Raw genomic sequence first — 27953 nt, 5'->3', positions numbered from 1 at the left:
CTCTACGTGCTGCACTTTGACTGGCAGCTGCTGTTGCCAGCAGCTCTCACACTGTGATCCATGACTTGCAGTGCCAGAGGTACCAGTGGATAGAGATGCTGTGTAACAGAGGTGAGAACAGAAAGTCCCGAACAGCTTGACCGAAGAACCTTTATAACAAAGAAGAGCACATTCAGCTCCGCACTGCTGAGTGCATTCATTAATGCTAAGCCCAGACTTTGAGGTTATTCACTGATCACTACAACCACCCACCCCAGCAACCTTGCTCTGTATGAGCAGACTCTGCACTGTCTGTAGATAAAGACACATCCCTCCTTCGCCCTCTTTTAACAGGTCTGAGCTCTGAAGGAAAGGCTCAGCAGCGGAGCAAAGACAGGACAATGAGCAGAGGTAACTACCAGATGCTGCACTTTCTCAAGAGGAATGAGGACGGCAAAGGAGTCCAGCAGTCTCCCAAGTCCCAAAAACTACAAGCCACAACACTGCTTTCACTGAAATGTGACACAAAGTTGCCTTTCTCTCAAGAACAGGCATGAGATAATGGAAATGCTGTGAGAGGCTACTGATTTTGTTAATTAGATTTTATACAGACACTCACGAGGTTCTGGCTTTACTTTTGACACCAACAGGATAACATGTCACAACCATGGCAAAAAACTGCTCTGAAAAATACTCCTCTGGATCACAGTATCACTGAAGCAATGTCAACACTGAAAGATGACAAACCACTGGCAAGCATCTAGTGAGTGACACATTAGTGAATGCAGCTAGTGCAATTCACAAGAGGAAAAACTTGGATTTACCCTGCAAAAGGCAATCAGACGGTAGAGCGCTGAACCATCTTACCTTTTTATCCTTGTCTCATATTCAAGTTTTTGCTTGGCCATTTCTTGCTTCAAGCTGGACACCAGGCTGTGCAAAGCACTGTGGTTGTTGGTACTGTTGGGCACAAACGTTTCACTGTTATCGCTGCTGCTGGTGGCTCGGCTGCTGTGGCCCCCCACACTCCTCCTGTCACTTTTGTTCTCATAGTCACCCGGGTTAGAGAGCTCTTCGTGGGGTGGCCCATCCAGCACAGAGTCTTCGAAGTTACCCGCATAAAAGTCCTGCTCGGGGCAGGTGGTGGTGGATGAGCGACAGGAGTTGGAGTGCTCTGGGAGGGATATTTCACACGAGGACGTGGACCAGGTGGCACTGTCCACACTCTGTTTGTCATCAGAGTTCACCATTGAGAACTGCTGGTGGACATTGTCGTACGTGGAAAGCCTGTTGTGCTGGCCTGACTCACCCACCGATGGCTCCCTCTGCTTGTTGTCCCTCAGAGTGACGTAGCCATTGGGCGCCCAGCCCGGGCTCCGGCTGCCGAGGCTGTTGCTGTGCCCGTCTGTGCTGGACACGCCCATGCGCACCCCTCCGTTCTGCACGCTGTGTGTCCCCATCTTGGTCACCGGCCCCTTCAGGGACGACGTTCTCCTGGTTTGCAGCGAGCAGTTTGGTACAGCCTGGCTCTTCTCCGGGCCCTCCACAGAGCTGCTGAAGGACCCGTTGGTGACTATGCCGCTACCTTTATTAAAAGCAGGATTTTTTTTCACCATGAGTGGCGGGCTCCTGGTGACATCTGGTTTCTGGATGCTGTTCCTGGGGCTGTTTGTCTTGCTGCCTGGCAGAGCAGTTGGGGACTCACAGTCCATGCTTCCCCTTTGGGGAGATTCGGGTGTGTCCCAAGAGCAGCGCCTCACTGCCGTCTCCTTGGTATTGTTGTTCTCTTTGTTCTGTAGCTGCCCTGCAGTGGTTTTCTTTGGAATTTCATTGTTGTTGTTGTTGCACACCTCAGGTCCCATCTGAGGGTCTACATCCTTGGGAAACAGCTCTTCGTGTTTGCTAATCATCACTGACATGAGCTGCTGGACTACTACTGTACCTGAAAGGGGACACCAAGCACGTGATTGTGAATGGCCTGTTTTATTTAAGGCATAAATACATTTTATCTCCCAGATTCCACAAATACTTAGCAAACATTCAGCTTATACAAACATTGACACAATGCAGCCATTTGTGTAACACCCTGAATGTTTCACAAGGCTCTTGGCTACAGGGCCACATCTGCATTACCCCTTCCTTCCATCACACCAAGCCAGCAAGGCCTCACAGACCCTCTAAAAACATTTGCAAAGAAGCTGTTACCATGACAGTAACTGCATCCCTTGAAGACCACAGGAGGAGATAATGAGCCGAACATGGTAACATCATTATAAATGATGGCTTTCCACTCAATGTGGTGAACATTTTAAAACCAAAGTCTCATTCTGGCACAGCACTTGTTTCTGATAGTTTAACAGCAAATGGGCAGGCAAGGGATTTGCACTGCTGGGACAGACGCTTTAGTCTTTTGAACAAAACAGTGCAGTAATGAGACAAAATTAATTTAATGTGAATGCATTTAACCACTCCATGGTGCTTAAATGCAGCCAGAGAACTATGCCCCATTATAGCACACCATGGAAGTAATGCAGGACCACAGCTTGCTGCTTCCTGTAATAGATGGACACCTTTCCTCTAAAAGAACAGCCCCTTGGTGTGCACACCATTGACTGCACTGTAATTTACACACTAGCATTTAGAACTGGACTTGGCATGATAAAGATGTGCAACTCTATTTTGCTAAGCAGACCCTCATTACAGTTTATTAAGAATATTTCAGGAACAAGGTCAAGGTAGTTATAATAATCACCTCATTTTTAAACTGCTAAAAAGCTTTGAGAGGCATGCTGTGCTTTTCTAATCAATAAATCCCCACTGTGCAAAAGTCATTTCACATCAACTTCTCTGTAAGAATCAGGATTTTATATCCCACCCTCTTAAAACACACGTAACAAGAGTCAATTCAATGTGGGTACTCGGTATCTTTTCTAGCTGTTCTCACTTGTTTGTTTGCTGAGGCAAAATGATACTTTAGAACTAGGCTAATACTAGGGATGATACTTTAGAACTTAGCTAATCCCCTGGCACACTCAGCTGCATTCCTTCTTAGAACATTACCTGTTGTGTGCAGAACTTTACTACAAGCATTGCTTTGTCCTCAGGCAACTTTTATGACTGCATTTGACAGGAAAAATTTTCCTTGTGGCTGGAATTCTGAGAGAAATCTCTGCTGAATCAAACAAAACCAACTCCTCATCCCCATCATAAAGATATGATTTCCCAGAGCTGCATGCTTTATTTTAAATGATTGTGCAAGAAAAGCACTCTGTATCTTCCAAAAGGCAGAGACATGACAAAGGGTGGCCATGAACACCAACCAATGTGTAGTCTTTGTTCAAAGTCCCTATACATTTAAATAAGTGTAGCCCAATTACAAATGAGCACTGTCTTATGTCAAATATTACAGTAATGCTTAGAAGAGGTCATGAATCTGTTTAATCAAACCCATTCCTCAAGAGTTAAAAAAGTGTTATATGTTTTCCTACAGAGAACGTAGTATCCATCCCATTTCCTGCAACAGGCACCATCGTTTTAATACTAGGGCTGTTGATAAGCAGGCTGGAGAGCTGCTCCAGACAGTATTCACAGATTTCATACATGATTTGGAAATGCCATGTTTCTATTCACAAGAACATGGTCATTGTCATAAGAATTAAAAAGAAGGAGGAGAAAAAGTAAGGCTTCAGAAAAACAAGTGAACGAACAAACTATAGAGTGAATTGTATCTGGGAAGAGAAAAAGCATGATATTCACAGGGAATGAATAATTCCATAGAGTATCAAATAAACTATGAAAACGGCATTTTTTGAATTTTTAGTGTACAGTCTGTATACAGCCCTAATTTTCGAGAAAGCTGAGTAAATCCCACACAATAAACAAAACACATTTGATGGCAGAAAAGACATAATGTACTTCATGCAGAGTAAAAGTTACAAAGACTAAGACGAGAAGGAAGCCAGTCATAGGAGGACATTGTCACATCCATATTTTTGCCTTAATCACAGCAAAATGCTACACCTGAACATGGCTATAAATGAGAGCATGCAGCTGGGTAAACTGATTCCTGTTGTTCAGAAAGGCATGCAATATACAACTGCCTCGTGGGGGTTCTACACGGGTCACTGCAGTGTGAACCTAAGCTCCTCCTTGTCCTCAAGAACCACAGGTGAAATATTAACTGCACTGCAGCTGCATGTGCTGAGTAAGAACATGCCATGCTTGCAGGAATTTTTGAGAGGGAAGGTCCGTGTTTAGTGAAGTTGTCAAGGCAGAACAATCTCATGCAAAGTCTGTTTGCAACACTGCACGTTTCAGTACCTTTCACACTAGCCTGCAAGATTTAACCCAAAAGCTCATTCAGGTTGAAAATTTCTGTCCCTATATAACAGATATATGGAACTTACTGAACGGACTGGTATGTGCTGGTAATAAACCTAAAGACATTTCTTCTTTTCTATTATAAGTTATGTACAGTAAGCTCACCCTCCATGATAGTCAGAGGATCTTCCACTTTGGGGCGCAGGATGTTGGGGCCAAAAACTGTAGCCAGGTTTTGCACACTCATTTTGTTTACCCCTGAATATGACTGGACTTCATCAAGGAATCTGTGGGGAAGAAAGAGGTGCTTAAGGAACATGTAAGGAGGAAAATTAGGAAAATAAAAGTCCAATCATGTGATTGCTTCTTAACATAGTTTAAGTATTGCATTCCAAATGCAAACAAAGCCAATAATTGCAGTTAGAAATGGGAAAAACAAGGTCCTATCAAGAGAATAGAATATATTCACTTCTACTTTCTTGCACTCCTTGCCTGCTTCTGAAAGAAAAGTCACAATCTTTACAGAGCAAATTACTAATTAGTCATGCAGTAAACCTTCCATTTTAGTACCTTCACTTGAGTTCTCCAGTCCTCCAAGTGTGAGTAATGTTTTTCTTCAGGGCACACAGACAGACAGGTCTGTCAGCTCACACTTATAAATACCATTGTGATAGTCTTGCAAGAACACTTACCTACAGATGTATTTCAGCAGATTGTAATTGACAGCTGGCAGGCTCTTCACTTGCTTCACCAGTTCCTTCAGGCCCTTTAAGAGGTTTAAGGAAAAATAAAGAGTGAGTAGGCACAGTTTTTAAATATTTTATCAGAGATTAAAAAAAAAAAAGTCAGCAATTCCAATTAGTAGACAACAGACACACTACTGAAAGTGCAGCATTAAATACAAGTTATGATCAGGAACAAATAGGCTGGAGAACCCATTTTGGATTAGGCTAACATGGATTAACTCTGGAAAAAAATTAACAAGAAAATAACTATTTTGGTTTCATCCTGTCTTTTCTTTTTCTTTCATTCTTTCTTTTTTTGACCTGCAACTCCATTCTTCCTGCTAATAACATGGCTAAGCCTTCCAGGAACAGCTCTGGTTTGACCTAGCTGGCATTTCCTACAAGAAAATACTTGGTTATTTTACCCAGTTCTGGTCCACAGTAGATTATGACTAATAAATAACACCTGATTTAACAGCAAGAGTTGAACAGCAACCATCAAGAGCCTTCCTCTTACAGTTCAGAGGCTAATCCATGAAAATATGCATCTCTTCCATGCAAGATGGGAGGTATTGACTACAATGATGTTTACTTGAAATGGATTCAGTGGCATGCAACACACACAGCTAAGGTTATGGTACACACTTTTATTTAGAACTCCCAAGGACCCAGGTGGCAACAATTTTCATACAAAATCTTCAATTAATAGATGCTAATTTAAATTAGGACAACCACCAGCTTCTCTCCTCCTGAAAACTGGAACAGCCTTTTATTTCACCTTACTTGAGTTACCAACTCACCGTTTCTTCCTCCTTGCTGAGCATTTTGGCACAGGAAAGAAAATCTTCGTATTTTGCATATGGTACAACTGGTTCTGGGAGCTCCCTTAGGTACAGCTTGAGCAGTGAAGCCACGGTGTGCACATCTGTGTTGCTGTTGAGGTGGAATACAAGAAGTCATTAATGTGAATCAGGATGATACTGTGAGACTGACAAGCTAAAACCTGCCACTGTTTCACTGCCACCCCACATTTTACTCATCACCAATATATACATTTACAAACTCTACCTGTAATCTGTTTTTTGTTGGATTTTTTTGTCCTATAAGAACTCAGGATACCCACAGGCAAATGTCCATCAACTCTAGTGATTTATTACCATAAATAATTACACATAAGGCCCTGTTTGCAGAGACAGGTATGGAGGAGATAGATCCTGCCTCTTGTTGACAAGCATCTCCCTTCAAACATGCAAAATTCATCCTAAATGACACTTTTCATTTTCACCTGAGCTAGAAACAAGGCATTTACACACTGGGAATTTTTCTCCTACTAGAGATGGCCCCAGCTCCCAAAACACGCCCAGTGTGTCTCAATTCCATTTTATCACCACATCCTCTGTTACCAGTATTCAAAGAGCAGGTTTTAAAGGAAACCATATATACCACAGGCATTTAGTTGAAATCTACCTACTGGAATTACAGCTCTTTCCCTGACATCCATCTTTTTCCTATGGGATCCCACTAAATGACTTGTGCCTTTTAGCTGTACTCTTACACTGAAAACCTGGAAAAACTTTACACTCAGAAGTACAAATCCCTGGGAAATGAGTTTTAGCTGTATCCTGTACCAAGTAAGCTGAGGCACCAAACAGAAAATGTGTGAATGCTTGCAGAGCAGGTAACATCACAGGGCCAGCAGTCAAAGGCCTGATACAACATGTGCCTCCCATAACTGCATTTGCAGACATGTAAGGGGTTTTTTGGATACAGCTAGAAGGAGCCTCAGCTGTTTAACAGGCACACTCGAAGTAACACAGGAAAGATCACAGTCACAAGTTCAGACAATGCAAACACACTTGCTTCAATATTTCTGTGGTGTGTAAACTACACTCTTGTTAACTTAGGAGTACTTATCTAAAAATAAGTAAGTAGAAATTAGATATAAGGCACAAGTTACCATGAAGAAATCTCTCTTGCATTATGTCTGGCTCCATCCCTGGGTTTAGCTATTCAGGCATTTATTCAAATCCTTACTGGAATGTTCTACGTGCTTTCCCTGGCTCAGATAAAGAATTGTACTGCAAGCTGCTATCTTTCCCTCTGATTTCTGAAAAATCACAGAAGGGGGCACTAAATTTTGCTCATTTCATTAATAAGAAACAGGAAACACACCCACACACCTACAATGCGCATTATTATGCATTTTCTTTTTCTTTGAACACTTCACACCTGGAGTATTTTTTTAGACTCACAGGGTCTCAAAGGGAGCCATTGGTATTTGACGCATTTAAGCTTTGCTAGAGGTATGTTAATCATTATTTTGGAATAATCTGTTAAAACAGTAACGGCTTTTAATAAGTTAAATCTTAACAGGAATGGTGGGAACAGCCTTAGAGTAATGTGGTACGGTATGTCAGAAGAAGAGAGATGCTAAAGCACTGTATATGTTTTAATGTTCACCACCACCAAACTCCTCAAAATGAATGTGCAGAAAACATTTCTAATTCCAACACGAATAATTCCCAGCCCAAATTCCAAAAGAGTTTTCTAGAGAAACTCCGTAAAACACTAATGCAAACCCACATTTTAAAAGAAAGTTCAAATTCTAATCTCTTGATTGCAACCTTCTCCTGTAGAGTATCTTGAATTCAAAACAGTGTTTACATACAGGTCCCCCCCTTTTTTGGTAGATATATAACAAATGTGGGGAACTACTAGCATGAACCTAGGTATGATTGTACTCTTTAATGAGATTTCAAATGCTAGCTCAGATTTGGCATCTAACCTTTCTGCTCTACCTAATCTAAACTCAGCATTGATTGTCTTTCCGAAGATTTTATTATTACTGCTTCTTTTATTCAAACAGGGAAACTCCTCACACCCTGCTGAAGGACTTAACCACATCTTTACAGAGTCTATTTGCATAAAACTGGAGAGGTCTTTCCAAAACACAAGAATCAAACAGGTTAAGTGAGGGAAATTACTGAAGAACAATTAGAAGTTGGCACACAGGTCTCTCAGTAAGGGGATTGCACAGTAACGTGTTCCCTTCTTGTACTGCCAGGATCACGCTTCATGTAGTACTTAAAAATAATTTCACACCACTTCCTTGCTGTGGAATACTTGTTCCTAGAGGGCACAGCAGCTGAAGGATAAAAAAGGCTGAAGAAGGGGACAGAAGCCTTCAAAATTAATGCAATTTCTAAACTTTCTTTTTTCGGTGTGAAGTACTGTTAGGTTATCACTGTGAGAGGTAAGCTGAGTGCCAAAACTTGTGGGTCTACCATGGTAGAACTGAGAGAGAAATGGGGAGGCAGGATGCTGAGGAGGAAGGAAAGTGGGAAGTGTTGCTCTCAAATTAACTTCCTGAAACACATGCTGTATTTACAAGTATACAGAAAGGTGTTTTATAAGATGGGATTAGAAATCCAGGTCACAATCAGTAGACAAAGAGACACATATACAATATTTTAAAATAATTTTTCAATTCTTTTTTCCTACGGCAATACCACAGACTGCCACGAGATGGTGGGGTCGCAAAGTAAGATTTTTGAACATTTGTTATTTTTTCCCTTAACAGAACTGGACCACTTCTTAAGATTTACTCTGTCTGTACAGAAATTACCATACAGATTTGGGCAGCCCAAACAAAATAAACACAGCCTGCATACACAGATATACTGCTTGCCAAGCTCTTTAAGAACTGGATTTTAAAATTCTGCTTTATCAACATTTAGACAAAAGCTAGTAACTCTCGAGTGCAACTATGGGTATAAAAATGTCAATATTTTTATAAATAATGTAACTAAAAGACCGTGTCTCAGAATCTGAGACTTGTTTAGACCTTGCAACGTAGTATTGTTTTTTTTCACCTTTTGCTTTAAATTACAGGGGAAAATTTTTCAATGGCAGACTCCAGTCCTAATGCATCTGTATTTTGGGTGTTTTAGTCCACAAATACCACTAAACACTTTTCAGCCGCAGAGGGCTGTAGGTTTCAAAGAAGTGCTGAACTGGAGGGCTGGGAGCATTTATTTCCCTTTTGAATCTACAGTGTTCCATCGACAGTCTGAGTCAAACAACAGCACTTAGATTTCTGCCTTGAGGATAACTGGTGTAGTTTTTAAAACATGGATCTTTGCAGGCCTATGGAGGACCTTTTCCTCATGGACTTTTTTCAGTTACAACTGATTAGCTTAAGACAGGGCAGAATTTCCCCCTTGAGCACTGTCCTTGCCTACATTCCAGAATCATTACAGCTACAGAAATTTAATGATTATACCTATCATCATATTTCTTTTGCTATCTGACTGTGTAATATCAAAGTGTTTTATGATTACCCGTTCATAATTAACATGATTAGGAGTAGTCATTAATTTTTATTAAAACATAGGATGTCAATTCTGGCAGAAAACCCTCTGTTATCTAAATTGGAACAACTCACATTAACTGAGGCAGACTTTCTCCAAGTGCACAATTACAAGCTTGAAATGGGAATGACGAAGCACAAAGTGGGGAATTTAACGTAACACAAAAAGCATCAGCAAGCTGAGGAACAGCTATTTTGGCACATTATGCTGGGAGGTCTGAGAAAAATGACTTATCTCACCAAAATATTAATACTGCATTCATGGGGGCATTTCCAAAGGAGCATGTCCCCACTCCAGCACTGTTCATGCACAGGCATGACAAATGCAAACGTGTCCCAGCCTCTCCTTAGTCATCATATTCAAAGCCCCATTCATCTGAACTTTGTCATTAATATCTCTCATGGCGTTGCTGTTTTGACAGCACTTTCCTTTGTGATACCACAGACACCGTGGAAGTGGCTGTCAGACCGATTACACTCCCTGGAGTTTTTCACTCTCTCTACCATAAACAATATGCCTGAAGCCCAGCAGGTCACCAGAAATCCAGGCGCAACCCTTGCACTCAGAGCAGCAGCCAGCGTGCTCAGAGAGCTGCAGTCAGCGCTTCAGAGCACAAAGCCAACAAGCCCCTCATAAACTCTCCGAGAGGAAGTATTAACAAGGCAAGGTCACATTACAAAAAGATTAATGCCCTGCCAAAAATAGCTCCGGATCATGATGGTACATAAACAGTTTGCATGAAGAACAAACAGTAGAGAACAATAAGCTGGGAGGCTATAATTCAATTTAGGAGTCTTGGTAATAAAACAAAGGAGAACATTACAGTTTGTGTACCAGTTTGACTGATTTTGGGAGACAGGCTTTGGTCCAGAAATTCAAAGGTCAGATTAACTTAATGTGCTATGGGATTTTTCTTCCTCTATGTGGGTATTTTCAAAGCATTACTCTATATAATTTTCCTACATAATGTAGATATCTAGTACAAGCTGTCCTGTGCCTCATTTAAGCACCAGATTAAAATTTGCCTACACCTTGTGAAGCATATATGAAAGCATTTACCAGTCTGGCTCTAGTAGAAGTTAACAACTGATTTCTATTCCTGTTTTTTGGTTTAGACAAAGAAATAAACCAAACCTATCCTGCTCCTTTGTCCTCATGCTCACCATTTTTACAAAGCATGCTACCTTCCACAGTCCACAAGGAATAGTGAAGACTGGCAGACTCTATTTCCAAGTTATGTACCAACTGCAGTAATTGTAACAGCAGCCAATTATGCAGGTTTATAAAGGCTTTAAAAACAGCAATGAAGACAGCAATTTAGGACAAGGAAGAAGACAAACTCTGTGGGGAAGGATGTTAGAAATTACTTCAAAAAATGCAGATCCTTAAAGAGACACAAGTGCTTTCAGGTAAGATGGGCAGAGGTCTAAGAAACAGCAGGGTTTCCTCTAGGAAAAAGATCTACCAGCTACACCAAATATACTGAATATATTGGTAATTATTTTCTCTTGATAGATTGTTCAGAAAAACCGCTAGGTTTCTCCAAGGTTTTCCAGAGATTGCAAGCATATGTAAAAACATGGAAACCCACAGCAAATAATCTACCTGTTCTTGTTTATTGGAAGAGAAAGCCACAAATTTTCAAGAATGCTTGAAAAAACCACTCTCTCAGATGTTGCACGTGGTAACAAAATGTCATCCTTAAAGGTGACCATGGCCCTCTAAGAAATCATTGGTCACTGGCAAATGAAATACATAGCGGGCTTTTCTTTTTTTTTTTTTTTAATCAGAGCTGACAAACCAACCATTTCTGAAACTGAAATTTATGCAAAGTAACTACAAATGTTCATTCACTGCCAGTAACTAAAAACACTCTGAGGACACCAAACCCAACTAAAAACCCAACAGGACACCAATTAAACTGATTTAATGACCCTTGCATCACACTAGATATGTCTCCTAACGTGTATTTAATTGCTAGACTAGGTCTTTAAGTTGTGCCATATGCAAAGGTTATTTCTGTTAGCTGGTTAGAATAAGGGCTGGAATTGGAAAGGACATGGAAGTGGGTCCAGAGGCATAGCTGATGAGCAGATTGAGAGGATCAGGGAAGAAAGGCTGGAACCAGCAGAAACAAACAGGAATTTTCACAGGCCTAAGGCCATTTGTGTTTGGCAGGAACAAGCTTTCGAGTAAAGACTTCATTTCAAATAAAATGTGAAGTTTAAGGGATTACTGCACTTTGCCAGTAGAAAGGCATATAAAGCCCCTTCTTTGTGGGAAACTGCTTCTAAACAAATTCTTATGTACAGGCTTGGATCTGAAAAACAAAGAACAATTTTTACAACCAGTATTTTCTGCTTGCCATCTGCACAGTGCCAATGCAGACTGCAGCCCAAATGAGACACGTCCCATTTCCAGCATTCACCAAAATTTTAAAACATTCTTTTAAAATTTTTCTCCTCCTCTAGAGGAGAAAAAGAATTGCACATGTGCTCCTTCTCACCTCATCCTTGTCACTGTCTTATTTTGCTTCAACAATTGCAGTGATTAAACGCCTAGGAACATCACAGTTTTATATTTTGGTTTATTTGGCTCCAGTGAATAAGCATTTGCCAGCTATCACATACCACCAACCTAGGTACCCTTTTTTCTCAGCTGACTGCAATGGTGACCAGAGCAGTAACATTTTGTTCCTTTTTTAGAGCAATTCATATCCATAAGAGAATGTATTAGGGATTTTGTTTTGCTAAATATGCATTTATGTGCTTTCCTTCTCTCTTGCGCATGCACACAAATGCTGGCGGGTGAGCTATGGTAACTTTTAAACTCTCTGAACCACTGAACTATGTTCATCAGTAATAGTTATGAAAATCTAAGCCACACACATCAATCACATAAATTTTTTATTAATATTTGTTTCAGTGACATTTCAAATATTTTTTCTCCCTGAGCAATCTTATCTCACATGTCATCTGGTAGTAATTGTGATGAACAGCAGATGAAAAGAGGCAATATAGAAAAAGAAATCCAATTTTTACCCCTCCGAGGTAAAAACTGGAGAACAAATCCTTATGCAATTTTCCTTATGCAATGCCATATTCTCTGTGCTAATTTCACAGAACAAATGGTCATAATTTACTTTGTGTCATTACAAATGTATGATTTGTCAAGGAGATGAGGGACTTTATAAGTAAAATATAAGCCATACAAGAAGAGAGAAGCAAATACCCCAAGGGGGAAGAAAATGGATTCCCTGGAGGGGGCAATTTTACACAGAGGTGGAGCTGTACTGGAAATACCAAGGATATTTCAAATAGTAGCAAGCCTGAGTGATTGCCTAATTGCACAGCTAGTTCCTCAGAGCATATTTCCCAATATGTGCAGATACATTCAAAGGGAGTGAGGTATTTATTGATTTTTGTTTCTAAACTGACACACAGTTTTGAGGCGTTGTGTTTTTCTTCACACAAAAGGCCTCAGCAGTTTTCAGCTGCAGAGCTGCACCTCACCTTTCCAACAGTGCAAGAAATGATGGTGTTCCAGTTTTTGTAAGAGGGGGCCTGGGGTGTTGGATGTTTCAGATCAGACACAGAGTTTTCTCAGTCTGTGAGACTGAAAAATTTTCAAGGCTTGTTCTATTCTCACACACAATTCTTCAGCAACATCTTATTCCAACCATAAGATCAAGATCAAAATTACTAAGTGGAGGTTCTTTCCACTATGTTTTTTATAACTGACTTCAGTATTGGAACACCCAGCTCCTAATTCACACGAGAGCAACCATTTCTCAGATATGTTTTATATGTTTCAAAATATGGCTGCATTTTCTTTTGAGTGAAGCTATTCCTCTTCTTGTTTCTAATTAATTTGCTCTGGTTGTGCTTGCTCTGTGGTCTTCTCTGCCAGGGGGGTGCAGACATGAAGGCAAGAGGGGACAAAGGACAGGGGCTCCACAGAACTGTGGATAGCAGCTGAACTCTGGGCAAAGAGCAGATCTGGGCCTCTGAACTCCATCTCCCAACACCAGTAGGGTAAGGTGTGCAACCATCTTAAAACACAGATGACATTTTAAATGAGTACTAACCACAGGTGTATCATCTTACCTTGGGGTTTCTCTTTAATTCTATGTTACATATTCTACTGAAACAGCTATGAAGGCCTTAAGAGAAGAAGAATTATTTAATAGCAATTTATCACACAAAAATAAAGCCTACACATATATTTCAATGTGTCTCACATGTTCTAAAGTGTCTGTCTGACTTATGTGCACTTGCACACAGAAAAAATGTGAGTATGGAAAATGGCAAACTCCTCAAACACCAGTTCTTTGTGTTACTTCCAACACTGATGACAGCAGCCAGTCTTTCTCCCTGTCAGAGCCAGTGACCCAGCACCGCAACGGAAGTGTGACCTGTATTCCATTGTGCTCCACGCCCCAGGAACAAAAACGTCAGCTCTGCTCCAACTGCAAAAATCTCTATTATGATTGATGTAAATTAATAGAAAGAACCTGGGTGGATTTTGCATGATGGGACTTTTGGCTAATAATAACAACATGCAATTAATTACATGTTAAACACAGTGGATCTAGAGATTCACAAGAAAAAGTAAGCATGGATGCCTAATGTATGCAGTTTTTTTCCTTTCTCTACAGCACTCTTCACACTGTGGCCACTTTCCAAGAGCTCAGACAGGCTGCATCAAACCCAGAGCCCATGCTGCTGTTCAGCACAATGAAAAGTTACCCCAAACCAAGGTCATCACACAGGTACTCTACTTACAGGTACTACTGAGAAATGAACTTCACCTCAAGAGTTTACAAATGGAACAAGAGGTTGGAGGAAAAAAGCAGATACCCAATGGAAACGATGCAGAGATCGGAGCAGTTTATGCTTAACTTCTGAGCTACTGCTACACCTGAATCACACCTCTCCAAACTCAAATGTGAAAAAGTAAACAGGAAAAGCACCCCGTGCAAGACATGGGGACATTCAAGGTCAGTGTTCTATAAATTCTGAGCTTCAGAAGCAGAACTGCAGGACCAGCGATTTATAGGCAGCTCCTGCTGCTGTTTCTAATTGCTGGAGTACAAATTACGTGCATCCTTCACAGCAGTAGCATGTAAAATCTCTTCTCCTTTTCATCTGCTAAAGCTCAGCCAGCATACCTGTTCATGGGGCTCATTAGTCTGTGCTACAGATGTTGCTAGATAACCTTGAAAAAAAATTACTGCGGCTGAGCCCTGGTCTCATTTATTTGGAGGAGTTAGAATTTGTGCACTTCCTTCAAGCTGTACCTCTCAGTGGGGTGTTGAGTACATCATCTTCCCACAGTTCAGGGTGGCTTGTTTTCTTAAGCATTTCCTCCACAATTATTTGGTTTACAGGCACAGAAAAAATAACCTTTTGTTTCTGCCACTTGCCTACCCTTTGGCAGAAACAGACATTATTAGTAATATTTATCATAATATCCAAGTAAGGAAATGTAGATGCTTCTTCATCATTTTTAAATAAGTTTCATGGTATTTGAACAGTAAGTGAGCATGCCATAAACATCTATCAGCTAACACAGTCACTTCCCATAGTCCTCTGGCTTCATAAAGCCATTTACTCATCAATTATCCTAACTCACCTTCAAACAAGAAACAAATAAACCTCATGGGAAGACATGTCACTTTTCCAGAACATTATAAATTCTCAACTTCTCTTTTAAAGTGAGGGTCAGGACTGAGGAAAACTGCTGGGAGATGAAAGAACATTACAGGTGCCTGCCTTCTGTGCATCTGATGCACAAACCTTCAAGCTTAATGAATCTGCTCACTTCACAGGAACAGGGAATGGAGGCACCTAAATGATTTCCAGCAATCAGGTTTGAATTATGGCATGTTTTTGCACTAAAAGATCAAGCTACAGTTTACTTCCTGTTACTTGGATTGCTATCAGACAAAGGTCTCACATAATAAATGCAATCTGCCTCTTCCTCCTAATTCCCATTGGGAACGAAGCAAACGAAGCATGCCTATGCCACTGTAGGGGGTGATATGGATGTCACTTAGGACACATGAGGACAACCACTGTTTAACAGTCCCTTCAATTGGAATTTCATGACCATCATACTAATTCTGGTCAGAGTTAAAAAAGTCCATGTGGCATTCAAAATGCACTGGTTCTGTTTCTCTGATTGCACACTCTGGATAGGTGACTACTGCTGTCAGTGCTTACAGGAAGACAGTACAAAAATCCCAGGATATTACAATTACTTACAGGAGAGTAAAGGCATACTCAGCTGTGTGAACAGGACCACATTTTCCTTGGCCCAGAAACTCTCATTAACTCTGTAAAATTGCATAAATACTGGAACGCAAATCAGACCTGGACCCTCAAGACCACATAGGTTTGCTTTTATGGTCAGAGTGATTTTTATTATAAGACCAAAGCCCCAAAATTATAAAGAAATGAAAGTATGCTCCCTTCCAGTCAGTTTTATAGATAACAGAACACACTGAGATTGGTGATAACAGAAATTCTTCCTTTGTGGAACTGACTAAATGCCAGCATCACCACTGCATTTCAAATGATATTAAGATCAAGGCAATCCAGATATTTTTGATTAAGCCAAAACATTAGCAATACTTCTCCTAACCAACTTTTCACAAAAGGAAATTCTCCAGAAACGCTTTGAAATCAGACATCAAAGTCAGAACAAAAAAAGAAGACATTTCAGAGCGGTAATAGGAAACATACAGAGAAACCTACAAAAACAAAAATTCTGTCTGTTGCTGCCATGTGTTTTACAGCCCTGTGGGTCATCCAGCCCAGCACACCGTGCCCTGCCTCGGCTGCAGGGCGTGGGGAACAGCTGCAGGGTTTTACCTGTCAAAAGAAGGCTTTTCTCCACAGTCAAAGGCATCCTGTAGCTCCTTGACGAGATTAGCCTGCCCAGGCAGTCGGAAAAGGCCTTCCTCTTTCAGCCCCCGCTGTCGGATGAAGTCCACACACTGCTCCACCAGCATGGGAGCCAGGCGGTTCCCATAGCGCTTCTCGTACCGGACAGTGTCTTCCAGCTTCTGCCCAAAAATACCTGCACCAAAAAGAGAGCTCTGACTCAGCTGAGCATCACAAACATCTGAGGAGTCCACCCTTCTGTTACAACCCATAAAATCTGCAGGTCATTCAAATGCCTGGACAATTAACCTACTCCTTTCTTAAGTAAAGAATGTGCAGTTTCACCATTGACACTCTTTGGAAATACACCGCTGACATGTTTTCCAACAATGCTCAAAACCATTATTTAAAATAAAACACTGAATTATTTGCGAGACCCCAGGCACAGAAAACACAGAAATAATACAAACAGGATTTTCTGTCACAAAACTTCTGATTCAAAAGTGATGCATATCTCCATCTTTTTTGGTTAATGCCTAATTATTAAGTACCCCCTGTATCAGTTCCAAAAACATAAACATTATCTGTACACATGGAGGGAAAAATATTTATAAATATAACTCCCAGCATTTTGTTGCTCCTAAATGAAATTATTATTTTGTTCTCCAAATAGAAAATGATAAATCTATTATGTATTACCATCTGCATTATCACCATCTGCTTTAGCAGTAATAAATTTTGTGGGTGAAAAGAAGTTCCTGACATGAAAGGTGAAATATGTCAGATGAACTGCAGGAAACCTGAATTCGTCCTTAAGCTCAGAAGAAAATGGAGGTTTTTTGACAGAATTAATTTCAACCCTCATCTGAGGGTATCAGTGCTACCACTGGAACAACAGCTACCCTTTACCACTTATTTTGCCTCTCCTTTCAAAGTGCAGAGCTGCACAGTAATGTTCAGGCATGTCACCTGTGCTGGAAGCTCTCTCTTAAGACCACCACTTGCTGAACAGCACTAGGGCTGAAGCAAGGCAATTCAATTTCTATATATAGAAAGACAATGAATAGTTCTAAGGCAGTCACGATCAGAAATTAAAGACCAAATGACTACTTCGCTTTTGCAATGACGTACACTGTAAAGTATGAAAAAAAAAAGACAAAAAGAGGCAGTAAATTGTGCCATTCACTGAGCATACTGTTCCTGCTGATTTAAAAATATAAAATATTCAACAAGTAAAACATCATTGTTCTGGTTTGCTTTTTCTAAAAAAAGCCCAAAATTGAGCTAGACAGCTTTTGATTTTGACCTAAAAACTTAATTCACCCCGATATTTCAATTCAGATCAAAGCATCCATCTGGGTAACCTTTACCGTGTATGTTTTTCTTTTAACAGAAAGGTAACTTACACCTCAGTTGTAGGTAAGACAGCTGCCTTGCAAATGCACAATGATGTAGGGCAGGTCTCAAGTTACCCATATGGAAGGTCTGAGGTTTGTACTTAAAAGCAATTATTTTTACTGTAGCAGAGGAAGTAACTGGAGAGAATAAATGATGTCCTGCTAAGACATCCAGAGAGTCTCTGAGATGCAGAACAGTGTATTTTGTGATTTCCATGGTACCCACGCTTGGGGATGCCAAAACCAGCAGTAGGTAAGGGGAATGAACATCACACAGTCACTCCTTATTACTCCTTTTGTACGTGCTGTACAAAACCCAGAGCCAAACAATTAGCAGGAGCTCAATAAAGAAGGAGTTTTTGCAATTTCAGAATCAAGTTTAGAAGAATATTGACAGAAGTAGCATCCACAAAGTTTGGGGCCTTGAGGTTGGCAGAGGAGTTAAGTATCCTAAGTATGTTTTCTTAATTCTTGCATACCTTCCTAACTTCCTAAAAACTGACTATGGGGATGGGAGGAGTATTAATTGAATTTGTGCTTCCTGTGTTTTTCCAAGTCAAGAGTTGCCACTGGTCGACACAAAGAAAATCCTCAAGTCCTTCCACTTGCTACACTCTCCTTGTCCAACTAGTGGAATTAGGGAGGAAAGATCCACTGAAAGTCAGTTAAGGAATCTGTGTGATTATGGTACTCTCAGGATTTCAAAGCCCCATTTTCTCTGCCTTTCCTCAAAGGGCAAGTGCTCTAGCTTCTCCACTCCTTAGTGATTTAGTGATCCTTTGCTCAACTCACATTACTATTAACTCCACCTCCTGGGTTTGGTGGGTTTTTGTTTGTTAAAGGACACAATATTTGGAATATGGTCTAAAAAATGTTAAGCAGAAGACATTAATCACCTTTGTCCTTCTGCTAGCTCTGCTTCTGCTGATACTGCCCAGACTGCTGTGAAATCTTCCTTGCTGCCAGGTCCACTGCTGGCTGGTGTCCAGCTTACCGTGTCCCCCAGGACACCCAGGTCCCTTCCCCTGAGTTGTTTCCCTGGGGTTATTTCCTCTTAGGTACAGGACTGGGCCATCCTGCTCTAGTTTGCCCTATGAACACACAGCCTAAGCCCCCTTGCAAGAATGCATGAGATTTCCTTGTTTTAAACACAAGACTCTTTGCCTCTTTTCAAACAAAATACGATAGAATATTCCAGTTATACCATCAGAATGTGCACATAACTACACTTCATGCCCACTGACAGTACAACGAGCAGGAATAAGCTTTCTGTTACTGGCTATACCTTCTTCTAGCCATGCTAACTTTCTTTAACCAGTGATGTGCATATTGCAGCTTCCATTTGTAGGAGAGAGTTAAGTTCTTAGACCAGAGCGTCTTGGAACTCCTATTAGTAATGACACTACAGTAAAAATACATCACTTTCTATTAATACATTTTTTGGTGCTGCTTTTTTTTTTTTTTTTTTTTTTTTTGTTCATTTTAAAATTGGTTTTCAAAGCACATCTAACAGATAATGAATAAAATCAGAATAAGGGCATTTTGTGCAGTGGGAGCAAAACCCCTTACTATATTATTATAAATTGCTGATGCACCACAACACAAAATGTACTGAAAACAGGTGGGAACCAGAAAGCACTAAGATGTCTGTAATTGGAATTAAACACTATTTTTCAATTCATTTGGCATTGGAATTAATCTCAGGCAGGCTTGGGTTGGTGTCTAAGTGTGGGCTGAATAAGATTCTCCAAAAGAAGCATTTCCTCCACCTAACAAACATAGAACACTGCACCAGGCAGCACTTGGCCATGAAATGAATCAGTCGTGATAAGCCTGCACAAATATTGACTTGAAGTTACAGACTTGCTGATGCCTTATGGCAAAGGTACTCTGTTACCAGGGGCAGAAGGGACAGAAACATGACAACTATGCTTCCCCATCATGTTGCCATAGCTTCTACCTGGCTCATCATCCTTCTGGTGTCTCCTGGGTAAGGCATACCTTCTCCCACTGCCCCTCTCTAATGCTTTTACCCCCTCTCATGCCACAGCTAACTGCTACAGAGGTGCAGCAGATGAACAGTCTACATGCATTAAGAGGTTGACTATTTGGAAGCGAAGGCATCCCTGTGAAAACTGCAGCTCCATAATGTTTGGCAGAGAAAATGATGAACACTATCAGCTATAATTGGTAACAACTTGCACCTCCTTTACAAAGAAGTAAGGAAAAGACAGTCCAAGTTATGGAGACTAGATTATAACCAAAATCACAGAGATGATCTCAAATGCTGTTTTTTAGGAGTAAATTTCCACTACAGTAACTAAACAAGAACATCTCTTGCTGAAAATGGAAGTAGAAGAGAGCTCTCACAACTCATGTTCTAATCCAAACTCAGGTGGCTCCTAAATCTCAATGTCTCCAAAATCCAGAAAAGCACAGATACACAAGAGCTGACCTGTGGCTTGGTTTATACTTGGGATAGGGTACCAGAGGAGAAACAAATCAACAAGAAACCATGAGATTCAGAATAGCACTGGTTTGGCTTCCCCACAGCTGGGGGAAGGCAGGGAAATGCACAGGATCCAGTTCTGACCAGTCATTAGATTTAATCAGCAGAACTGCTTTTTCAGAGAGCCCTTGCAGGTCTGTAAAGCTATATCCAATTAAGCCAAGATCACGCATAACATCAAAGAGGAAAATCACATGCTAGTAAAGGGCATGCTGAGCAGTTACTCATTAACTAGAACATTCCCGTGGCAGAAGTTTTGTAAACACTTTGAGAAACTGGGCTTCCATGCTTAACACATACCCAAACACTTTATGAAAAACACCACAGTGCTGTATGCAAATTCTGCATATGTCCTCTCAGGAGCTCTGGAAGCACTGTGGTTATTTTTCATGGTACACAGTCACAGTTAGAGTATGGCTTTATAATCTAAGAATGCTATCATCCAATGATTTCCTCAGCTAACTGAACACGGGCAGGCATCACATCTAAAGTCCATGGACTTCTGATTTGGCCCATAAGGAATGGCTTGACATAAGGAATATGTCAAAAAAGGCCACCTGCCACTCTAGATCTACCACAGCACACATATGCAGTGAGCCAGAAGGTTTCAGTCAGCAAAAGGCACTGAGGGCTGATGTTTTCATAGATGCTCACACCCGTACATGGGCAGCAAAGGATTAAGGGAGCCCGGTGCTTCCAAAAAAAGTTCTGGTTTCATGGACTGTACTGATCAGAAAGGGTTAGTTAAGGTTAAAGGAACTGATCTCAGCTTAGAATCTGGACATGAATTTTTGAACAGCTCTTAATTCTTCAGCAGTAATTAACTGACAGAAAATAACAGACCAGATGAACGGCTTTCAACAGCGGGGCTGGGAACAAAGGTCCTGCAATAACACAAAAAAAGTGGCTGTCATGACCACATAACACCTAGTAAAGAGCTTTTAATCATTATTTTCCATCACCTTTCTGCTTAGATGTTCCCCAGCAGTAAGTGCTGTTTTGAGTGGATCAAAGATGGGGAGTGTATTCTTCTTCTCTACAGAATTTTGTAACGTACAGGAGAGGAAAAACCCAACCAAAACCAGTGGTGGCAGAATTTTGTTCCTGCCTGAGTAAGGTAAGATAAATTCCAACCCTAGAGTTTAGAACATATGCACACCCCAATAACCTGCTTGCAAAAACAACTGTGATGTAAGAGCAGAACTAGATACAGGGAAGGAAAGGAAAAGAGACAATCCTGAAAAAATCACCAGGAACTTGTCACAGTTGATCACATCAGTGCCTGCACTATTTCTCTGGCCACAGCCAATGCCACCTCCCCTTCTCCACAACTCTGTCCACCCAAATTCACCACATTATTGAATGTTCTCAGCATTGCATGCCTCCTCAGATACTGCTTTCTCCACTGACCCAGAATGTTCTCTATGGAAGTTCCTGTGGTGGTACTTAAACAGAGAGGATCTGCTTCAAGCTGGAGTTTAAAAGATGTTTGCTTCTGTCTCTGTTCAGATGCTGCCCTCTGAGCTTTGACTTCTCCTATGACGTGACTCCCAAACCCCAAAAGTCTGGCATCAAATTTTTTGGTGCCAACCACAATAGAACTTTGATCTGGATTTCCAGGAAGGGTTCTATACCTGATGTCATCGGTGAAGATGATGTCCTGATTCTTTTATATGTCTTCCCATGACTAGCCAGTGGTTTTCCCTGCTAATTTTGTTTTCTGCATCATGTTGCACAGCTTAGATCTAATTGATCTGCTTTATGCAATTATGGATTAGGTTTACAGAAGGCTAATTTTGCCCCTTTTTATACTTAGGTATACAATTGCAAATGAAGTTGCAATAATTCAGTAAACCAATTAATTAGACAAGTGTAGTTAAACTAATATGCCAGTGCCACCACAGTGAGGGCTTGACTGAGTCCAGTTAATGTCTTTTACTCTTTCTGTTGACTTCAGTGGGTCATGGACCAAATTAAATACATGCCCCAGCACTCTGCAGCTCTGATCTAGGGGCCTTGACAGAAAACGTATGTAAGAAAGCAACCAAAACAAATTTTGCACATAGGAAAGCAAATTAGCAGCATCACCTCCATCACTCTGTCCTCTGCCCCAAGTGCTGCTGCTTCACTTGGGAGTTTTAGACATGGAGAGTTTCTGTATCAGAACATATGGGGGAAGAATCAACAGCTGAAGCTCTTCTTGGAGCAGCTAAGGTTGTACCCAGGCACAAAGGCAGCTGTCTGCAAAATTATCAGTTAATCCTTTATTCAACTTCCAAACATTTTTTAAATGGTTAAGGGTATAAACGGGGCACCGGCAGCTCTAATTCACACCTTGAAAACCTTGAAATGCAATACACATGCACATCCTCCTGGCCAGCCTCCAGCAGGACGGAACTCCAGCAACCAAGGGCCTTGGGGAGGGGGGTACAGGGGGCAAACAGCTCCCAGGGCTACCTCATCTGCATGTGATAGCTGATCTCTGCAGCAGTTCTGCAGTGAGCCCCTCGCTGGCTGCAATCCTTCCTTCCAAGACATCGCCCCTGACTGCCTGCTCACCAACCCTCGAAAGCAATGATGTCACTACACTGCTGCTGAGGCTTGGAAGCAAAGAGCTCCGTGGTCCTACAAAAGGGCAAATGGCAGCATGGGGGAACAGCTGAGGAAGGAGCAGCAGAAGAAGGTGACAGAATTTGTATAAGAATTTGTATAATTTGTACATATTATTTGTAAAATTTGTAAAATAATTTCTCATGCTTCAGAAGAACATGACAGTTTAGCCCTTTCACTTGGATTTCTCAGTCCAGCAGAGCTTTTAAAACAGCACTAATATCCATCCTCTTCTTCCCCCACACAGTTTTCATCCTTGTCATGGAAACAGTTTCTCCCCACCCATCCCAAGTGCCCTAGCACTTTACTATCACTGGTTGTATCTCTGTCTCAGACATGTGTTTCCCTTCCAGTGTTTTCAGCTGACATATTATGACATCTAGCCTCCTCTTTGCCCTCTTACCCTGAGTATTTCCATGCTTTGCTTCAACAGGGGTATGTGCAATGCAAAACGAAACTGGCTATAAACCTCTCTCTGTAGCAGGTGAAAAGGCAAATGCAGGCTGCAGGGCAGCACGATGAAGTGGCAATGCAGCCCTTGCACCAGGACAGCGCATTGTAGAGCTACACTTCATTCCACGAGAAACCTCTGAAATCAAGGACTCAAGCTTCTGCACAGATAAACATTGATCACCTTGCTTTGCTCCCTCTTTTCTCCCTCCCTCCTCCCACATAGACAAAATGCAAATATAAACTCTCTTTCCTGATGTTCTGCCAAACAGGCAACTCAGAGCATCACAGGTCTAATTCCCTCAGTGTTCTCACTCCATTCTGCTCAGAGGCACTGCAATGATCTTGTCTCATTCCACCTCATTCCTGCATTCATGGGCTATTATGCAGAGGAGACAGTACCCACTGGCCAGCTACAAACAAATGAACAAAGGAGTAAATAAATCATTCCTGGAATGTTGGCATCTGCATTGTTTAATGCCTTTTGTTTCGGTGCTCTCATCTGCCCCTGCACACAGAGCCCCCTTGACTTCTGAGAAGCCATGACTTCACCAGCACAGCAGAGCACAGCGACAGAGCAGACCTACCTTTGCGGAAACTAAAGCACCGCTTAATTCTCCTGTAAGTAGTTTTGGGAATGAAGGGAGCTGCTGCTAAGGCACCTGGGCTGCGGACTCCAGCATTCCTGTCTTCAGGCATCATACAGGCCAGAGCCCACACGTCCCTCCAAAGCTCTCCTTTACCAGCAGCATCCAGACAAAACACCACGGCTACTCATCGTTACTGACTGCTGAGGAGTTTTTGTAATAGTGTATTTTCTTCTGGAGCTAGGAGATTTGTGGTCTTCTAGATCTTGGGTAGGGCTTGAAACGATTTTGATGTTCTCCTCCCTGCTTCAGTTTTGCTTTGGGGAACAATTTCCTTCCATCTATTTCCTTTAGTTTCTTTTATTTCCTGTAGTGAGACAACTGCCTGTTATGCAATGTCACGACAAAAGAGTTTCAGCAAAAAGATGTATCTTCCATTCAAACAGAAGTGCCTGCACAGATGGAGGGGAGAAAGACCTCTTCCTCCCGGCTGGAACAGGAGGCTGAGCGGCAGAGACTCTAATTCCACAGCAAAAGCTCAGCACTGTGCGATGTGCAAGGGGAAAGAGAAGAACAATACCAAAAAGGCCACGGAAGAATCCTTCGGGATACAACACTCCTCGCTGGCACCCTTTATTTCCGCAACCGAGAAGCAAAAATAACAGTCCCTTAGCCCGAAAGGCTCTCTGTCCACACCAGATTCCTCTCAAAAGTCCTTTTACACGGCCAGCTCCTCGTGTGATGCTCTCACGGGCTTCTCGCTTGTTTTATTGCCTTCTAACTACCAGGAGCTCTCCCGGGAGAAGCGCGTCAGATGCGGCAGCGGCGCATCCTTGCCGGCAGGATCCCGGCAGCTGCTGAGGAATCCGTGCCTGCAGCGGGGGATGCTCTGGCGGCAGGGCTGGCGGCAGGGCTGCGCTGCTCCCGCCTGCGTGCAGCAGGTGCGGGGAGGACGCGGCGCGGCAGCCGCAGCGCAGGTTTGTGCCTCCTCGGGTGACTTTGAGTTGACTTCAGGCTGTGCCTGTCATGTGTGGCGGCTGGGAAAGCGAGCAGGCTGCGCCTGGCTCCTGCAGGAGGTGCCAGACCTTACACTACTACCCCTGCTAAAATGCTCATGCTCCTTCTTCTCGCCTCCTCCCTCCCCGCTTACTTGCAGGCTCTGTAAAAAATTGCCTTTTTAATCTAATCAGGAAGGGAATTTCATGTGCAAACAGGCATTACATGCCCTGCCTCATTTACATTTCTTTTCCCTTTCAGATTTTTCTTTCCACGCTCACCTTATTCTTCTGGTGCAAAAAACAACCTGTTTCTGATGAGCTTAGCAGATTCCCACCTGCCCCCCTCCCACCTTCTCCTTCCAGCACAGGTTAACAAATAACAATTTAATGGTACGGTTAATTATTTACAGAGCTCCTCGCTCTGGTACCAGGAGTCTTCTCCTGCTGCCAGACAAACTTTAAATATTAGTGGCTCAGCAAGGCTTGTACACATCCGCTGCACATACATACAAACACACACAGAGCTTACAATGCTTAAAAAAACCAGAAAATTCACACGTTACTCAAAGTGGCACTTGACTTGTGTGACAGCAACCTATTGTGGTTTACCATTAAGGACTGAAATTCAGGAAGCTGATATAAAACAAGTGTTTTGATTAATTAGCTGTCTGAAATAATTTTGTGTTGCAAGTAATTACTTGTTAGTGGCTAGTCGTCATCATGTGATTGCAACTTTCCTGTATCTTTTTTAATATGTAAAACCATTTTTAACTTCAGCAGCTACAGATCATAAAGGCAGGCTCTTAAGACATCTTAAGTCAGAAGTGCCTGTCTTAAGAAGAGTCAGACTGTTGCAGCAGCTGAGGCAACATCCATATAGCAAGGATAATAAAAATATGAGTGTGTCTGGCCATTCATAATTACAGAACAGTTAACAGGACTTATTTATACTTGTTAAGCTAGCTCTGACTATCAAGTAGTGAATAAAATGGAGGACATGTTGGAAACTTGGTTCTTAATGGTGACACATCCCAGGATACTGCCTTTGCTTTGTTATCACAGTCAAACCTTCTCCATGAACACTACACCCTAATTTATGTTCCAGCTATTTTTGCGTTTTCTAGGGAGTTAACTGTTTGCTTCCCAATACAAACAACCCTGAATCAGTATACTTGCTCAAGAAACCCAAAAAGTAAAATAAGAACGTACTTGGAAGTGTTTTAACTGCAAATGAATCAAGAAGGTAATGCAAGGATTGCACCCCTCTAGTTTCATGCAAATCGGCAAATAAAATCCTCAGCGAGGTGCTTCCCTCAGTAACTGGCATTAAACATTCCTGCAACAATAATGATGTCCTGAGAATTCTCCTGGTGGCTGGAAGGATTCCCAGCTGCAAATCACAAATAGCTCTTGCCCTATAAAAGCAAATGAGGAGCTGGTGAAGAAAGCACAGGGTCAGGACTTGAGAGATTTGGTTTCTATTTGTAGCCTTGTTCATTGACTTGGGCTAGAATTTAGTTTCACCTAATCGCAGCTCCCTGCCTGTGACATGTGGAGACACTTCCACTTGCAGGAGAACAGCAAGGCTATGTTTCCCTATTATCTGCCACAGAAAGATACTGTGGTGCAGGAAGCCAAATGCAAAAATCCACAAAGACACTCTCCGAAAAATCCACTTCTGCTAAGCCTCCAAATTTATTACTGCCACAGCAGCTTATGCTGCTACTGTACTGGAGTAGGAGAATGCTGAGGAGCTCAACACAAGGCCTACTTTCTGCAGAGAAACCTGGGGATGGGTAATCTTTGTGCTATATAAAAAAACTGGTTTCTTACCTAGCCTAACTACAGAAGACTGTTCTACTCATACCTTCCCTTTCCCAAACCAAGTCCATATACCTGTAGCAGTTCATGTCTTTTAAGATCAACCTTCCACTTTGTCAGTTTTGGGGTTTTTTGGTATGTTGTTTTCTTTTTTTTTTTTAAGCATTCTAAGACCTACAATCCCAGATTCAGGATTGTGCCATCTTATTTAACATAAAGGGCCAGATGCCAGTGACATGACTGCTTTGCACCATCTTTTCAAGGCGCATTTTCCCAGGAGAAGCCAAGGAGAAGGCAGTCATGTTTCAGAGATGCCAGGCAGGCCCTAGCTGGCCAAGTCTCTCAGTGCAGCTCACCAGTGAGGCCACAGTCCTCTCCTAAACACTGTGTGACCCGAATAAGCACAAAGGAAGATGAGTGACTTATAAGAAAATTTTTCTTTAACATTTCCATTAATCTCTCCCTCCTCCCTCCTGTGTTCTACCCGGCAGTCGCGAGAAAGAAGTCAGCAATAAGATTTTTCAGCGATAGCTGCACTTCTTGATCATGAAACAGCACAGACAATCCTGCCCTCCTGACTTTTTTACAGCAACCTGCAGACAAGAACAATCATTTGCTGCAATACAGGTGGTCTTCCACTGCAGGAAAATATTTCTGTCCTCAGAGATTTGAGAGCTGCAAGGAACAGACTGATTAACATACAGACATTTTGTGCAAGTGTATCAATCATACTCGTATTAAAATATAGATACTATCACCAGAATAGTAATGATGAAAATTAGTACAATAATTTGCAGCCCATTCAACGTAAGAGAGCTTTTTAAAAAGACAACTAGACTCCCAACAATAAATTTTGGTCTAGTATTACTGAAACCATTGGAGATGCCAATCAAATTCCCGCACTGTTAGTGCTAATATTCTGAGGCACAGCTTTATATAATACTATTACTGCTCTTAGCTGTCACTGGCAGGAGAACTGCTGACAGCTTTTCCAACAGGCATTTAAGAAACACCATGGATGGTTTTTCAGCTGGTGACCAAAGGAATTACCCTGCAGGAAAGCTGATTTCATACAAGACCAATCTTCTTTAAAACTTCCCCTCACACTACTGTGTGCTATCCTCATCAAGGGAAGTGGTTCCAGACAGTTCAAAGTCTTTTAATTGAGCTCTCTGCATGGAAACATGTTTACTCCACTTTTCTGGAAAGATCTAGACCATTCTCCTCTTTACTTCCAAACTCTGGCTGCGACTCAAGAGATAACAGAAGAGCCCCTGTGAGTCTTTGTGCATCTGTGAGC

The 27953-nt window shown here is 41.7% G+C and overlaps 1 protein-coding gene across 5 annotated transcripts in view; it reads right to left on the bottom strand.

Annotated features, from left to right (window-relative positions):
- ARHGAP24 (Rho GTPase activating protein 24) overlaps positions 1 to 27953 on the bottom strand; it is a 181894-nt gene that overhangs the window by 2117 nt on the left and 151824 nt on the right. For 4 of the 5 annotated variants that reach the window (XM_038136612.1, XM_038136615.1, XM_038136614.1 and 1 more), the window contains 5 exons: positions 16270 to 16477; positions 5825 to 5957; positions 4992 to 5065; positions 4465 to 4586; positions 847 to 1921 (listed from right to left, as the gene is read on the bottom strand). In XM_038136612.1, the coding sequence (XP_037992540.1) occupies positions 847 to 1921; positions 4465 to 4586; positions 4992 to 5065; positions 5825 to 5957; positions 16270 to 16477 (1612 nt within the window). Of the gene's footprint in view, positions 1 to 846; positions 1922 to 4464; positions 4587 to 4991; positions 5066 to 5824; positions 5958 to 16269; positions 16478 to 23834; positions 27917 to 27953 lie in introns of those variants that run through there. The other variant, XM_038136613.1, reaches the window with a different exon arrangement.

This window comes from Motacilla alba, chromosome 4, assembly GCF_015832195.1.
Source record: "Motacilla alba alba isolate MOTALB_02 chromosome 4, Motacilla_alba_V1.0_pri, whole genome shotgun sequence".
In the NCBI taxonomy this organism is placed as follows: domain Eukaryota; kingdom Metazoa; phylum Chordata; class Aves; order Passeriformes; family Motacillidae; genus Motacilla; species Motacilla alba.
This window is presented reverse-complemented; position numbering and strand designations above follow the sequence as displayed.